Raw genomic sequence first — 17,642 nt, 5'->3', positions numbered from 1 at the left:
GGAACAGCGGCGGCTAGGCCTAGAGTGCCCAGGCACAAGGCAGTGGCAACCGGGCCCGGAGCAGCAATGGCCAGGCCCCAGAGCAGCAGCAGCCAGAACCAGAGCAACAACAGCCAGCACTGGAGCAGCCAGACGTGGGGCAGTGGCAGCCAGGCCTGAGGCGGAGGCAGCCAAGCCCAGGGTGGCCAGTCCAGGAACACCCAGACCCGGAGTGGCCAGGCCCGAAGAAGCCGGGCCCAGAGCAGCCGGGTTGGGAGCAGCCAGGCCCAGAACAGCATTAGCCAAGCCCGGAGCATCCAGGCTGGGAGCGGCCAGACTCGGAGCGGCCGGGCCCAGGGCAGCCGGGCCCAGAGCAGCCGGGTCGGGTGCGGCCAGGCCCGGAGCAGCAGCTGCCAGGCTGGGAGTGGCCAGGCCCAGAGCAGCTGGGTCTGGTGCGGTCAGGCCCAGAGCAGCGGCTGCCAGGCTGTGAGCGGCCAGGCCCGGAGCAGCCGGGTCTGATACGGCCAGGCCTAGAGCAGTGGCTGCCAGGCTGGGAGCGGCCAGGCCCGGAGCAGCCGGGTCTGGTGCGGCCAGGCCCGGAGCAGCAGCTGCCAGGCTGGGAGCGGCCAGGCCCGGAGCAGCCAGGTCTTGTGCGGCCAGGCCCAAAGCGGTTGCCAGGCTGGGAGCGGCCAGGCCCGGAGCAGCCGGGTCTGGTGCGGCCAGGCCCGGAGCAGCAGCTGCCAGGCTGGGAGCGGCCAGGCCCGGAGCAGCCGGGCCCAGAGCAGCCGGGTCGGGTGTGGCCAGGCCCAGAGCAGCAGCAGCCAAGTCCAGAGCAACTATTGATAGATCGGGAGCGGCAGTGACCAGACCCGGAGCAGCTGGTTGTGGAACGAACCAGAGCAACAGAGGCCAGGCCCGGAACAGCTCGCTCCTCGCCTGCCCCTGCCCCACGGCTGCCTCTCAGACATGGCTGGAAACTTTTGTGGGAACTTGAGGGTCTGCTGAATCAAGTGATGAAGGCTTAGATCTGGATGTGTTGAGTTAGTATAGGGCTGTGGTGTTGATCTGTGAGTGCCTTGGGTGGGGCCTGGATGAGGCTGGTTGACATATTTGGAAATGTCTTTTGTGTGAAATGTATCATTGGGCATGTGGAGGTATTATTGATATGAGAAAATGCTAAGTAACTGATTTACTATCTGAAAAGGGATTTACTATCAGGGAAAGGGAGGGAGGAAGAGACCGAACATGAACTGCACCTATGGATGAGGACAATGGGTGATGGGGAGGGGGCGGAGGGTGGGGTGGGAACCTGGTGGAGGGGGGAAGAAATGAGGAACCTTTGTGGTAATATGAACAATAAAGATTGATTTAAAAAAAAAAAAAAAAAAATTGGATGCTAGGAAGGCAGCCTGAGCCAGAAATTCTCGAAGACCCAGATTCACTATACCATAAATGTCTGATCTGAAGGTACATATTTAAACTCTTAATTCCTCGAATGTAAAATGAGTGAAATATTACTTCAACCAAAAGCTCACTACATGGATAAATGAGATGTACAGAATCTAACACTGACCCAAGTGCATGGTAAGCACTCAATGTTGATTACTTCTCTACCTGCAGTCATTTATTCTATGGCATCAACATGCTATTATAAATGGTATTATAAATTACAACCTCAGAATGCCCATGAATTTTCTAGTTCTTTTTTTATGACATCTACTAGTATACTTTTCTGTTTTATTATATATTTTTTGTGTATGAGTAATTTCCTCTAATAAATTATAAATTCTTTGAAGCTAAGACACTATGTTTTATCTATTCTGAATAATTCACAATATCTAGCATGCCCTTGCACATAACTGTCTTTAAGATTTGATGAATAAAATTCTATGTATGTGCAACATTTCATCATTTTTAATATTAAAAAAAAAACAAAAACAGAAAGCTACTCTAAAGATCATACTATATTAGGAGTTAGCACTGTGCCTACTTAAGTAATAACAATGTCATTTTAGGATGAAATTCTTTTTTATCAAGAAACAAAAATGAAACCAAGACTACTTCCAAACTTGGCTTACACTAAGATAAAAAATGCAATGTTTTCCCTTTAATCTCTAACCCACATGTGTGAGAAGAACAGCTGGATATGATTTTTAAGGAAAATATGCTGGATTTGTAAACTATCAAAATACTTTGCCAGGAAGTCTAGATAATCTCCCAGGCTAGGTTGAGCATTTCCCTCTAGAGAAAATCAATTTCACACAACAACTCAAGTGTGGGGAGAAAAAGTAAGAGCCTAACCGTCACTGCACATTTCTTGAACCACAAAATTTGACACCTTTTCTGTGATTAATATGTTTGTAAAGTGTATAACAGCTCCACTTAAAGTACAAAATGCCACTTAAAAAAGACAGGTTCTATCAAAAAGTAAAATAGCTTGCAGACAACTTTTTTTTTAAAGCAGTGTTGGTAAATAATATTGAACTATATTACAGAAACAACTTAAATATTCCACAATATTTATTTTGATAAGAAAATTTATGTGACTTCAAAACGCTAATAACCACTTAACAATATTTTCTAAATCTTTAAATCATTTATCTATACTATCATTTTCCCTGAGTTCACAATAAAAGCCCATGGAAATTCACATAATTTTAAATTCACATAACCACACTATACATTTCTCCTCAATATTCAAGATAAATTTTTATTATTAAAAAATCTATTCATAGAAACTCATTAAAAATGTTTTTCAAAATCTGCAAATCTAATATGAAAAACTAGCTCACATTAAACTGGAAAAGTCATAACTGAGCCACGTTTTCATCTGAAATATCTAACTTTCTTTTAAATCTCAGCATGTAGGACTATTTCCCCCAAAATCTTAATGTTGATAATTGTTGAATGGTTGGGTATAGGTAATTTTGTTTTCTTTTCAAAGCGCCCATAATTTTGTTTTTAATCATTTTTTTAAAAGAAAATTAAGATGTTGCCCTAGCCGGTTTGGCTGAGTAGATAGTGTTGGCCTGCAGACCAAAGGGTCCTGGATTGGATTCTGGTCAAGGGCAATTTCCTTGGTTGCAGACTCCTTCCCAACCCAGGTAAGGAGTTGGTTGGTGCTCTCATGCAGGAGGCAACCAATAGATATGTTTCTCTCACATCAATGTTTCTCTCTGTCTTTCCCTCTCTCTTCCAAAAAAAAAAAATCAATTGGAAAAATATAACCTCCGATAGGATTAATTAAAAGAAAATTAAGATGTTAAACCCTTCAGAAATTAAAAGTTGAAAAAGAAGCGTGACATTCAATGAGAAAGCAGTATAGCATTAATGCTAGCAGGTGAAACCTAACTTGGTAAATGGGAAAAATGGGCCACAGACAGGCTAAAACAGTGACTTACGGTAAATAAGACACTGCAAGTTGTCCCTACAGCTAAGATGATCCAAACTCCACAATTAATGACTTTAGATTTCTCACTTACTGCTTCCTCCTCTAGGCTTCCAAAGTCGCAGTCTGTTCTGACTCCCTCTGCCTGGTAGTTAATTATCAGTACCCTGCATTAGATTCTAGGCTTCAGCACCCAGGCTGGAATACAACTGCCTAGCAATGGCACCTTACCAGGCGGTGGTGGTTTACTCTCCCACTCTGCATTTTCCATCATCTGCTTAGCTATTCTCTCAGCATTGCACTGCTCCCGCTTTTGTTGTATGAGTTGCTGAAGCTCAGTTTTACAAGTCGTGTTCCGAATCTGGCAGGTGGACGGTAAAATTGTACTACTTAAAACCTGTATTGTTGGTTTTCTACTTTGGGCATGTGTCACTTCTGGAACCTACAAAACAAATAGAATTTCAGGTAGTTATATCATAAGCAAAGTATATCTGTTGATAAAAATGTACCTAAGTTCTCTTTATTCATTAAGTAAGCTTTTTGTCCTTATTAATATACTGATTTTTAAATGCATTCAAATATAATGATGCTTTCAATGAAAACCTAATTAAAATTAAGTTTAACCACAATATTAGATATGCAAACTTCTACATTAAAAAAATCAGTGTAGCAATAACATTAAACAAAATCCTCATTAAGTTAAGTGAAAAGAATATTATGTTATCCATTCAGTAAATATTTTCATTTAAGATATGACTGGCTAGGGAAGAGTTACCTTAAATTACAAATTTACTTCAAATATATCTAAATCATTATGTTATTCTCACACAGGGCAAACCTGGGACTTTTCTTCCCAGAAGAGTTTTTGTTATTTACAGATATAATGATGTTATACTAGAGGAAGAATAAAAAGAGAATTAAAAGGTTCACTGCACACTAATTTATAATCACAGTTCATAATGATGTCTCCAATCACAATTTCAAATCACTTTATTAGTGAGTACTCTAAAACAGGACCCTTTTTGATGCTTTCAAAAACTAGATTTCCCCTTGGCTATAAAATTAAACATAAACCTGTCTTTAAAAAAAAACATGTCCTCCTAGAATACAGTACACAGACTTTAAACATCCAGAAGGAAGACTACTGATAGGTGACAGTACCTGCGGAGAAGTTGACAAGGGGACACAAATGCCAGCAGAGGACTCAGAACGAGAAGGCTTCCCAGTCTGAATTACCTCCTGGTCACTCCCTTTAGGTAGGGCCTGTGGAATGGTCGGTGGTTCCAGTGACCCAAACATGCTTTTCCATTCTTCATTTACATTTGAGTCTTGTTTGACATGTTTTCTCGCTACAAAAACAGATTCAGAATAGTCTGAAGGAAACCTCTAAAACCAGTATGTAGTTTTATTGCTTTTGGTTTTTGTTGTTGGTTTGTTTTTTGGGTTTTTTTGGTGGAGGAAAAACAAATGGACTTTCACCCTATTTGTTCTTTATGATCTCCAATATATTTATATTAAAACTCATTAACTCTCGCTTAATCCCCAGGACAGATTAACACTTTTAATGGTGTTAATAATTAGACCTGATTGCTTCCTAGTTTCCCAAAGGCTAGCTCACTTTCAAGTAACACTTCATCTGAAGAACTAATAACAAAAAATAACTTTTTCAAATGTCAATGACAACACTGCTAAATATGACCTATTTCCAGGACTGGTTGCTGAAGAAAACAAAGTAAAAATAGAATAAAAAATCAATTGTTATACAGCTACCTCCTGACCATAAACAGATGAGAAATTATCTTTGTCCAATTGCAAAATGTATATTAAGTAACACAAAGTTCCAGAATTACCAAAATATAATATGAATTACTCCCATAAGTTTGTATGCCTCATAAACTATATAGTTTAGTGATACACTGCCATATTATTCTGCAAACATAATATACGCTATTTCACAACTTGCTTTTTTTTCTAGTTAACTAAATATGTTGAACATTTCACCAATCCCTATCAATGGACACTTCATTTCTTTCCCTTTTTTTTCCCACTGAGAACATATGTATACATATTTCTTCACATGTTAGTTTTTCTTCGGAAAAATTTCCAGAACTGAAAACAGTGAGTCCAAGGGTAAGGATATTGCCTTCTAACCAGAGTATGTTCAATTTATAATCTCATATACAGTGTATGAAATATCTATTTCCATACACCCCTTTTAACTCTAGGCATCATCAGTCTTTGCTAATCATATAAGCAGAAAATGGTATCTCATGGTCTTATTTCGCATTTACCTTTTCAAACATATGCATTTCTATTATTCTATTAGTTGTATGTTCAAATCCTTCACTATCCTTCTTGAGGCAGTGCTTCCATTTTCTTATTAAATGCAATGTTTTACTTATTATGAATGCAAACCATTGCTAATTAAGTAGCAAATACTTCATCCCAAATTTGGCAATTAGAGGTTTATTTTAAATATAATTCATCTGCTGCCCTCATAAGCTGATACTTGAACAGAGGAATTTTTAAAAACATGTACTTGGAATTGAGTACATCTCCAAAAAGGGTTAAGGGGAAAAGGCTTGAGATCTTAAAAACCTCATACAATCAAGGTTAGTGTCACCATTACAAGACCTGACAATTCTAAATCTAGAGACTTCAAATGATTAAGGCTTCTCTGGTCTTCACTTTCTTGCATTTCATCATTAATAACAAGACTATTCTTTTCAAATCACTGGACATTACTCACTAATAAGAAACTAGAAACATTTCATTTTACATAGACTACTCACTTTGGGTTAGTGTTTAAAGGATTAAAAAATAGAATTTCACCTTCAGTCATACACCTCCACAGAGGCAACATGATTTTATAACAAGAGTAGAGCTTTAGAGTCAAGCTTTGATTTGAATCTGATACATATAGAGCTGTGACTTTGACAGGTTACTTTACCTTTAACCTGCAGTTCACTTCTCCACTTTTCCTCCCCAAATTTTCCTACTACATAATGGAGTCACTTGTTGTACATGAAAGTTCTATATCTAGGATATGTGACTTTTAGTTTATTACTAATTAGCTAACAGTAGCTTTATGAAGTAACTAATAATTCCAAGCTACACACACAAATGTACTAACCTCGCTTGTCATCTGGCTCCTGTTTGGTTTTAACAAGATCCACTTGTCTCCCAGTTATGCCCAAGGCAGCCAAGTCAATGACGCCCTTCTGACTACTATCATGAAGATGGCTCTGGTCCACTATATTGGCCTTTGCTTTGTTAGATTTCATCATGAAGTCTTTTAATGCCAAAAGTTTGTCTTCCTCTTCCTCTGTCATTCCCTAAAACCAAATAAAACCATATGTTCTAGGTTATTTTTGCAAATAGTAACAACAGGCCTCGGAATGACTGAGAACTGAAGGGTGAAATCACCCAATTTAAAATTCTCAGAGTCAGCATGGTAAAATGAAGCAAGCAACAGGCAAGAGAAAAAGAGAGTAGCAATACAGAAAAACATCTCACTACTCTGATTTCCCAGAACACACACTCTCCAGTAGGACACTTTCTATTTTGTATTATGATTTATATCCTAACTTTTTTCTACATGAGAGCATTCAAGTTTAATCCATTTTAGAAATTTCCAAAGAATTTAATGCAGTGCCTGGTATCTAGTAGATCTTTAATATATAACTTTGAATATTAAGTATCTAAACAATAAATCTGGAAACCCACTTTTAAACAAAACAAAAAAAAGTATACCTAAGTCCACCTTGCTCCGAGAAGTATTGAGAATATTAAATGATATACTGTGTGAGAGCACTGCATATGCAGAAAACATTGTACACACCTCAGAAACTGATAGGCATGGTGGCTGAAATGCAGATGTGAGCAACTAGCATTTTTAGGATAACACTATTATAATTGGAGTCAGACTGCCTAGGTTCAAATCTCAACTCTGTTACTTACATACCTGTGTGACCTTGGGCAGCATATCCAATTTCTATGTACCCCTACTTATTTATCTATAAAATGAAGATAACTGCTAGCACCTATCTGACAAAGTTACTATTAATTTATAAGGTAATCCACCTAAGACACTTAGAAAACTTGAAACTAACAGCTAATAAATACTAAATAATTAATTTAAATAATTCATTCAATGTGCAACTTAAGTATTCTGGCAAATGGAACAATTCTGTGTTTTCTTAACTTCCCAACCATGCACAGAATCCTCTAGAATGTTATTATGCAAATAAAAAATTAATAAAATGTAAATGGCAATTCCCAAGGCCTCAATCTAGTTTAAAACAATAGTCATAATCCACAGTCACAGTAAGACCAAAAACAAACAAACAAAAAAAACTAGAAAGATAGAAAGCTGAGAAATAATAAAATAAAATTGCATTGAAGTACAATAATCACAGAGAGAACCTTGAGTGACTGTTTTCTTACATTAACCTGAAAGTCATTTATTTTCACTTCTCATGCAATCTGCTTATTACAGTTTTTTAGCTATAATAAGACTTTCATTCTTTTTTAGTCTCTATTTTAGTTCACAAGAGGGAGTCCACAAAAGGGAGAACCATTAAAAGGAATGGAGCACCTTGAAAGTATTTTGCTAAGTGCCCTGGCCAGTGTGGCTCAGTTGGTTGGAGCATTGTGCAGCAAAAGGCAGAGGATTCAATTCCTAGTCAGGGCACATGCCCAGGTTGTGGGCTCAATCCCCATTGGCAGGAGACAGCCAATCAATTATTCTCATCACCGATGTTTCTATCTCTATCTCCCCTTCCCTTCATTTCTGATATCAATATAACTAAACAAATAAATAAAACTATACAAAAAATATGAAACAACACTTTTCAGTCCTGGAAAACAGGCAGCACAGGGCTGTGATCTCCAAAATAAAGAAAAGTTCCATAACTGTCCCAGCATACTTTCCGGAGAGTTACCAGGCCATGAAACAAGAAGGGAAAACTCAAGGGTATAGTAGAGCTGAGTTCAAGAGAGTCAAGGGTTCAAGGAAGCCAAAAGGTTAACTGTGAGGATCCAAAAACTGGATAGAGGATGGATCTGGCAGAGAGCAAGAGCTGTAGAGATGTCTCCTCAATTCTTTGCCTTATTAATACAGACATACCTCCTTAAATTGCATTTTGCAGATATTGCATTTTTTTTTTTACAAATTAAAGAATTTTGACAACCCTGCAACAAATCTATCGGTGCCATTTTTCCAGTAACATTTGCTCACTTAATGACTCTGTAATTGTTAATTCTCACAATATTCCAAATTTTTTCATTACTATATTTGTTATGGATATCTGTTATCCATGATTTTTTTTGTTATTACTGTAACTGTTTGGGGTGCCACAAACTGTGACCACATAAAATGACAAATTTAATGGATAACTTTGTGTGTTCTGACTGCTCCACAGACCTGTTCCCTGTCTCTCTTACTCTCTTTGGGCCTCCCTATTTCTGAGGCACAAAAAATATTGAAATTAGGTCAATTAATAACCAAAATGGCCCTTACGTGTTCAAGTGAAAGGAAGAGTCTCACATCTCTCACTTTAAATCAAAAGCTAGAAATCATTAAGCTTAGGGAGGAAGGCATGTCCAAGCTGAGATAGATCATAAGCTTGTTCTCTTATGCCAAACAGCCAAATTATAAATGCACAGAAAAAGTTCTTGAAGGAAATTAAAAGTGCTACTCCAGGGAACACACAAACTTTCCTCCATTCTGTAAGGCTGAGAGAGGGGAGAAAGCTGAAAAAAAAAAGTTTGAAGCTAGCAGAGGTTGGTTCATGAGCTTTAAGGAAAGAAGCAGCTCCATAACATAAAAGTGCAAGGTGACATGGCAAGTGCTGATGTAGAAGCTGCATCAAGTCATCCAGAAAAGCTAGCTAAGATAATTCATGAAGATGGCTACACTAAACAAGATTTTCAATGTAGACAAAACTGCCTTCTACCAGATGCCATCTAGGACTTTCTCAGCTAGAAAAGAAAATCAATACTTGGCTTCAAAGCTTCAAAGGATAGGCAGATTCTTTTGTCAGAAGCTAATGCAGCCGAAACCGGTTTGGCTCAATGGATAGAGCGTTGGCCTGCGGACTGAAGAGTCCTGGGTTCGATTCCGTTCAAGGGCATGTACCTTGGTTGCGGGCATATCCCCAGTAGGGGGTGTGCAAGAGGCAACTGATCGATGACTCTCTCTCATCGATGTTTCTAACTCTCTATCTCCTCCCTTCCTCTCTGTACATAATCAATAAAATATATTTGAAAAAAAAAAAAAAAAGAAGCAGCAGCTAATGCAGCTGGTTGGTGACTTTAAATTAAAGCCAATGCTCATTTACTGTTGTGAAAATCCTTGGGACCTAAAGAACTATGCTAAATCTACTCTGCCTGTGCTCTATAAATGGGGTAACAAAACAGATATGACAGCATTTCTGTTTAAAACATGGTTGACTATTCTAAGCTCACTGTTGAAACCTACCACTAAAAATAATAACTTCATTTCAAAATATTACTGCTCACTGGCAATGTACTAGTTACCCAAGGGCTCTAATGGAAATGTACAAGAAGATTAATGTTGTTTTCATGACTCCTAACACAACTTCCATTCTTCAGCCCATCGATCAAAGAGTAATCTCAACTTTCAAGTCTTAAAATTTAAGAAATACATTATTTTGGAAGGCTACAGCTGCCAGAGGTAGTGTTTCCTTTGATGGATTTAGGCAAAATTAATTAAAACTCTTTTGGAAAGGTTTCAAGGATTCACCATTCTAGATACCATTATGAACATTTATGGGCCCTGGCCAGTGTGGCTCAGTTGGACATCATCCTGTGCACCAAAAGGTTGCTGGTTCAATTCCCAGTCAAGGCACCTTCCCAGATTTCGGGAGCAATCACCAGTAGGAAGCATGCAGGCAGTGGCCAAATGATTTTGCACTCTCACATCAATGTTGCCTCTCTCTCTCTCTCTCTCTCTCTCTCTCTCTCTCTCTCTCTCCTCCCTCCCTCCCTCCTTCCATCTCTCCATATTTCTAAAAATCAATAAAAAAAAATTTTTTTTTTAAAGAGCCTTTGTGGTTCACAAAAGAGGTCACAATATCAACATTAATAGATTAATAGGAGTTTGGAAAAAGTTCATTCCGACCCATGAATGACTGAGAGATTCAACACTTCAGGGAGGAAGTAACTGCAGATGTGGTGGAAATAACAAGAGAACTAGAATTAGAAGTGGGGCCTGAGGATTTGACTGAATTACTGAAATCTCATGATTAACTTCTAATGGATGCAAAGTTGCTTCTTATGTATGAGCAAAGAAAGTAGTATCTTAAGATGGATTCCCTCCTGGTGAAGATTATTGAAATGATGACAAAGGACTTAGAATCTATAATCATAAAAGCATAATATGCAAATCGACCAAACGACCAAACATAACTGTCCAGATGACCTTCTGGATGACCACGCTATGACATGCACTGGCGCCAGGCCAGCCAAGGTGGATGCGATGCGATTTGTCAGGGGCTCTGCCATCGCCCCAAGATAGCAGAGGGAGGCCCAGACCACCTGTCAGTGGCACTGTGGCTGGTGTGAAGGGGCCAGCCAGTGATCACCTTGCAGGGGGAGGTGACCGGTGGCAGGGGAGGGGGGTAGCATGAGAAGGCACAGGCCAGGCTGAGGGAGGGACAGGGACACGGAGAGACACAGACAGACACAGACACACACACACACAGACACAGACACACACACACACCTTGAACAAATTTCATGCACCGGGCCTCTAGTATTAAATAAAATTAATTGATAAAGCAGTGGCAGGGTATGAGAGGACTGACTCCAATTTTGAAAGAAGTTCTACTGTGGGTAAACAGCATCACATGCCACAGAGAAATCGTTTGTGAAAGGAAGAGTCAATCAATGTGGCAAACTTCTTGCCTTATTTTAAGAAACTGCCAAAACCAACCCCAACCTTCACAACCACCACCTTGATCAATCAACAGCCATCAACATAGAGACAAGACCCTCTAACAGCAAAAAAATTACAACTCACTTAAGGCTCTAATAATGCTTAGCATTTTTCAGGAACAAAGTCTTATTGTTATTATTTTTAAATATATTTTTATTGATTTCAGAGAGGAAGGAAGAGGGAGAGATAGAAACATCCATGATGAGAATCATGGATCAGCTACCTCCTCCAAGTCCCCCACAAGGGATCAAGCCCACAACCCAGCTATGTGCCCTTGACCAGTATCGTACCTGGGACCTTTCAGTTCGCAGGCCTACACTCTATCCACTGAGCCAAACTGGCTAGGGCAACAAAGTATTATTTAATTAAGATGTGTACAGTATTTTTAGACATAACGCTATTGTACACTTAAAAGATTACAGTGTAGTGTGAACATAAATTTTATATACACTGGAAAAAAATAATAACTAGTGTGACTATCTTTATTGCAGTTATTTGCTTTACTGCAATGGTCTGGACTTAATCCACAGTGTCTCCAAGGTATGTCTGTACTGAACAATGTACACATGAGAGAAAATTACCTGAAGCCGAGAAAGAACAATGAAAAAGGAATAAACCAAACAATTCCCAAACCTCACTTAGGGGTAGGAATCATTCATGTTCCCACCAGCCAATGTAGAAAGACCTCTTACTATACAGAGCATCATGTCCTCAGAAGTCCTTAGTAGTTGGACTAAACTGGCCATTAACCAAAGACTGCTCTGAATCTGTCCTAACAAAGCTTAAAGGCAAGGCTTAATGGGATCAAACTGGTTACAATAACTTAAGTGTACAACAGAAGAAATCTAACACTAAATAAGGAAATTCAGCACCCAGCAACATAGAATTCCCAATTAATAGACAAAGAAACTGGGTAGCTAAAGGTCAGTGATTGGAAGAGCACTTACAAATTATTTATCTTCAATTTTATATCTTGTATATGTGATATACAATCAAAGTTATTAAAATAAAAATAATTTAAAAGTTTAAAATGTAAAGTATTCGTTACTTTCAAAATTAGGAGTATTCTGTATTCTGTATTAGAATACAGAAATCATTTGTATTCTGTATTAGAGTCCAACCAAATAGATACGAACAGAACAGGGAGCTCTTGTAGCTGAGACCTATCTAAACAGCCCTGCCATGTGTCATTTCCAGATGCTAAGTACTACTGAAAATCTGGGGTGCAAATTCCAACTTCCATATGGGTAATGTTCCAAAAGTGTACTTTAAGACTATTATCTGGAACTCAACACATTTTCCCAGAGAAACAATGGCAGGCTGGTCTACAAAGGCCTATTTTACCCATGATGTATTTCAAGTGTAGTTCTCTACAAACAAGCACTGTAGAACCCTAAGTAAAATAAATAAATAAAATCTGTAGGAATATTCAGAATTCCCACTTGTGGAGGCTATGCACATGTCTTTTCCCTCTGTAGCCCTGGTATTAGGAACAAGGACTCAATTCTGCCAGTAGTCCCAAAAAACTCAGGTACTGCAAGAACCAAAAAGAAGTGAAGGCAAGGAGATGAGCTGCACACGGACTTCTAAGTCCACACAAAACCTATGAAAGCTTCTCAGTCTTAGTTCCCTGTTCTTTATTTGCTTTGAGAAGCAAGACAACACGGTGTAGAACATGAGCTTTGGAGTTAGACAGCTTTAGGTTTAAATCTCAGCTTTGAAATTTAATGAACTGTGTGAGAATAGTCTGTATATATGTCTGTCTGCATATATGTCTGTCTATCTATTTATCTATTTATCTATCTATCTGAGCAAGTCCTTAGATGAGGATTTAAACAAACGAAATTTGCATTTAAAGAAAGAAATTTGCATTTAAGATTTCAGAAAGATGATACAACCTGTGAGAGCAGTTTCTTCAGAAGCTGTGCTATGGCAGGATCCTCAGGTGGAGGGCAATCAGGAAGAGACCCATTCCGTTTTTTCTGACGCATGTGAAGATGTCTGAACAAGCTAGTAATGTCTTTCGACCTCAAAGCATAATCAAATATAGAACGACTTACTGGCTCTTTTAAAACACTGAGTAAAACAAGTTTTCTTTCAATCTGTATCAAAAAAAAAAAAAAAAAAAAAAAAAAAGAATCAGTCAAAACTACAATATTTTGTTCAGTTATTTTGAAATTCAATACAATTTATGTAAAGTTAATACAGGTATTTATTTTCTAAAAAAAAATTCAAGACATGAACATTTGCAATTTTTGTTGAGAAGAAAAAGGACTACTCAAGACCTTTAAAGAGCTCATGTTTTTCTTCTTTTTATTGTTAGCATCTCAGTACACATCCGTATCTGTGATATTAGAAGACTAATAATAAATACCTATGCTAGAAAGTCTAGAAAATGGCCAAAACCGGTTTGGCTCAGTGGATAGAGCGTCGGCCTACAGGCTGAAAGGTCCCAGGTTCAATTCCGGTCAAGGGCATGTGCCTTGGTTGTGGGCACATCCCCAATGGGGGTGTGCAGGAGGCAGCTGATCAATGACTCTCTCTCATCAATGTTTCTAGCTCTCTATCTCTCTCCCTTCCTCTCTGTAAAAAATCAATAAAATATATTTTTTTTAAAAGAAAGTCTAGAAAATGAAAAATGTTTTTTCTATATCCCAAAATGTCAGGTGACTTCCTAGATCTAAAATCACCTGCAGTTCATAGGCCTAACAGCCAAAGGTGCTAATCCAGAAAAGACGCGCAATAGTCACAGGGCTTCCCTGCAGCCATCAGGTTTTCCCAGTAGCTTTAATCACTTCTAAAAATCACTGCTCTCTCATAGAGTTCATAAAATCCTGCTTTTCTCTTATCCCCAAGAACATTCTCCTTGTCAATGCATTTATAATAATAATAATAATAATAATAATAATAATAAAAACACTACTAAGAGTAATCAAGAGGACTTTCTTTAGATATATATTTAACAATCTGGTGAGTTGGCCAGTGGAAACCAGCATTAAAGGCTATCTTTTATCTAATCCAAAATGTAGAAAAATATAATTTATGAAACATCTTCTATATTTCACTCAAACTGCAGATGCTTTACAACATTACACATAAGAAAGAAAATACAGTATGAATTACTGGCTGCTATATTATGCATTACATGATACATAACATAAGTTGTCTCTTGAACGTTTCTCACCTTCATTAATTAGCTTGAAATGAATTTGAAAATGCCCTAGCCCAAATTAAATCTTTAACATTTTAAATAAAAACAAAACTCTCTAAATTTTTTTTAAGTGGTTCAGTGTGGAGGGAGATTAATTTCCAAGTTGAAACATGCTTACCTGTATTATTGGTTGAGTAATATATGGGTCAAGGTAAGGCATCAGTTTACAATACACATCAGCTGTGTTTATTTGATGAGCTACCACTGTGATAAATCCCACAGCACCATAGCGTATCCATAGATTGGGATGACACAGAAACGGGGCTAAAGAAGAAAAATAATATATGGCTTAAACAATGTTCATAGTTTCAAACTATCAGGATAAATAAATTTTCACCTTATAACACAACTGATGATAAAGATTATACCACATGTTACTATCAGGTGCCCTCACATACAATTATCCTGAGGCGTAAACTCAAACAAGTGAACATAAAACTCAGCAATACCATAAAAGAATAAAAACAGCTACCTCCTAACCTAGCCAGTTTTGCTCAGTGATTAGAGCGTCTGACCACAGACTGAAGGGTCCCAGGTTCGATTTTGGTCAAGAGAATAAACCTCAGTTGAAAGGCTTGATATCTGGCCCCAGTTGGGGGCATGCAGGAGGCAACCAATCAATCTCTCTCTCTCATATCCATATTTTTATCTCTCTGTCTCTCCCTCTCTCTTCTACTCTCTCAAAAAATAAGTAGAAAAAAATCCTTGAGTGAGGATTAACAACAACAAAAAACATAGCTTCCTCCTTTCTGAGAAGTTAAATTTATAGTTTTAGTCAGGCCTGAAGATGGGTGGGCATCTACTCATTTAAAAGACTGGATTAGAAACTATTAGAGACATAAAAAGTCTCAACACTATATAGCAAACTATTACTCCCCCCTTCCATTTCCCTGAGGAAGTCCAAGGACACATCATCTACCACAAGAGAAGGAAACAAATAAGCCATCTCTTCTCCAAGCCATAGCATTATGATTAGGAAACAATTTCACCTGATATTCTTTTTACTGTAACAATTTGATTAAATCTTATATATTGCAAGGCATTATAAATGAAAATTACAAGGCAGAAAACATAATGCCCCTTCTTAAAAAGTTTAAAATATAAGATTAAACCAGAAAATTAAATGAATTCCTTTTCATCCCTTTTATTTTAACTATTTTGTGTACTACTACAATGAAAATCAGTGATTTCAACTAAATGAAGATTTAGGAAATTCAAACTTCTAAAAGCAAAAAAAAAAAAAAAAAAAAAATGTATTAAATCTGAGCATGCAAAAACATCATCAGCATTTAGGGTAGGGATGGGGAATGTCTGGCCCCGCCAAGGCATTAGGGATGAGTTAATTAAATGTTTAAAATACAGCAGTCTAATTTTTAAGTTGATAATTTTGTATAGTCTGCAAATGACATTACTAATATCCAAATGGTCCTTGGCAGAAAAAAGGTTCCCTACCCCTCCATGATTTAGAGTATATTAGTTTTGACCCTGGCTGGGTAGCTCAGTTGGTTAGAGCATCATCTCCATATGCCAAGGTTATGGGTTCAATCCCCAGGGCACATACAAGAAAGAATCAACCAATGAATGCATAAATAAGTGGAACAACAAATTAATGTTTCTCCCTCATTTTCTCTAATTGATAAATTTAATTGAAAATTAAATAAAAGTTTCTAGAAAATATTAACTTCATAAGAAATTCATGCCAATAGAAAAATAAGAACAATGTCATGTGCTAATAATACTTATTGCATAAAAAAGGAGAAATAATTGTTCAAAATATGTCTCCAACATTCTCCCATTCCAATTCTTTTAACTGCACATGGAGACGGTTTTAATTGTTTTGTAAGCATCCTGCAGCCTCAGATACATCCAACAGGGAGGATTGGTAATTTCCCTTTGACAACAGGGAAAATCAGGACTGGAAAAACACTGAAAAACCTCCAAAATGTAACTAAGACCAAAATGTCTTGGCAGGAGTTGGGCACTGTGTAAGGTGGAATTATTGGTCCCAATTCTTTCCATTATCTGTTTTATATAACCATACTCTTGCCTTGTATTAATGGTTCTGGCTCAGTCATATTAATACCTGCTCTGGCGAATGGATGTTAACACAGAGGCTTGAAAAGCTAGGCTTGCTTTCTTGTACCTCTGCCATCACCCAAAACATAACCCCAGAATGAGACAGATGGATCACAGTCACCACAGTCTGGAGATGCAAAGCCAAAAGCATACAGCTTACAGATGCATAATGAGAAATTTACTGAAGCATTTACTGAGATTTTGTGGTTAATTGCTATACAGCATTATTATATCAATTAGTAGTTAATAGATACAAAGAACCTTAAACACTCAAAAAAAAACACCACACCAAGAAACCAGAATTAAGAGGATTTCCTAAAAACAGTGTACTCAATCTTTTCTCTACCCAAAGCATTCCAATTCTCAGGGAACAAGCATCAGGGAAGGGGAGTATTCAGAATATCTAAATGGAAGAGTACAGTTTTTGAAAGAGCTACCAAAAATATGATAATCACCATCACCACCACCACCACTATTCCCTTTAAAAATCACTACAAAGACTGACTATGCTAACAGAGAGATGTGTGCACTTTATCATTTGTTTTAAATAAGTGTTTCTAAATTACAAAAAAACTGCTTTTCTTTTAAATAGTTTAAAATGACAACAAATGATAGTTTACTTAAATTTTCTCAGCAAGTTTTCTATTTCCACTTAGCTGGTCCTAAATTTAGTTTATTCTAAGGGAGCTCCCCATCCAAGAAGTTGTACCACTACACTGGATTTATTCTATACCTAAAGATAATAATTTGATTTTTTATGCTAAATTAAAGATATATATGTACTCTATGTGTTCATCCTGTGATCAATGACTAGAAATAAAAGGTCCCAGAAAAAAACTCTATAAAATTAAAGAGGGTAAAAAACTGTCTTTAGCCGAAACCGGTTTGGCTCAGTGGATAGAGCGTAGGCCTGCGGACTGAAAGGTCCCAGGTTCGATTCCGGTCAAGGGCATGTACGTTGGTTGCGGGCACATCCCCAGTGGGGAGTGTGCAAGAGGCAGCTGATAGATGATTCTCTCTCGTCGATG

The 17,642-nt window shown here is 37.9% G+C and overlaps 1 protein-coding gene across 2 annotated transcripts in view; it reads right to left on the bottom strand.

Moving 5' to 3' along the window:
* Positions 1-17,642, bottom strand: part of PIK3R4 (phosphoinositide-3-kinase regulatory subunit 4) — a 61,262-nt gene that overhangs the window by 22,553 nt on the left and 21,067 nt on the right. For both annotated transcript variants that reach the window (XR_014796725.1, XM_084903284.1), the window contains exons 8-12: positions 14,657-14,802; positions 13,226-13,429; positions 6,501-6,702; positions 4,529-4,716; positions 3,599-3,809 (exon numbers count right to left, since the gene is read on the bottom strand). Coding sequence is in view for 1 of the 2 variants with exons in the window: in XM_084903284.1 (XP_084759410.1) it covers positions 3,599-3,809; positions 4,529-4,716; positions 6,501-6,702; positions 13,226-13,429; positions 14,657-14,802 (951 nt within the window). In the remaining variant the exon portion in view is untranslated. The remainder of the gene's footprint in view (positions 1-3,598; positions 3,810-4,528; positions 4,717-6,500; positions 6,703-13,225; positions 13,430-14,656; positions 14,803-17,642) is intronic.

The sequence above is a fragment of the Pipistrellus hanaki genome (assembly GCF_964339955.1).
Source record: "Pipistrellus hanaki genome assembly, chromosome: 13".
In the NCBI taxonomy this organism is placed as follows: Eukaryota; Metazoa; Chordata; class Mammalia; order Chiroptera; family Vespertilionidae; genus Pipistrellus; species Pipistrellus hanaki.
This window is presented reverse-complemented; position numbering and strand designations above follow the sequence as displayed.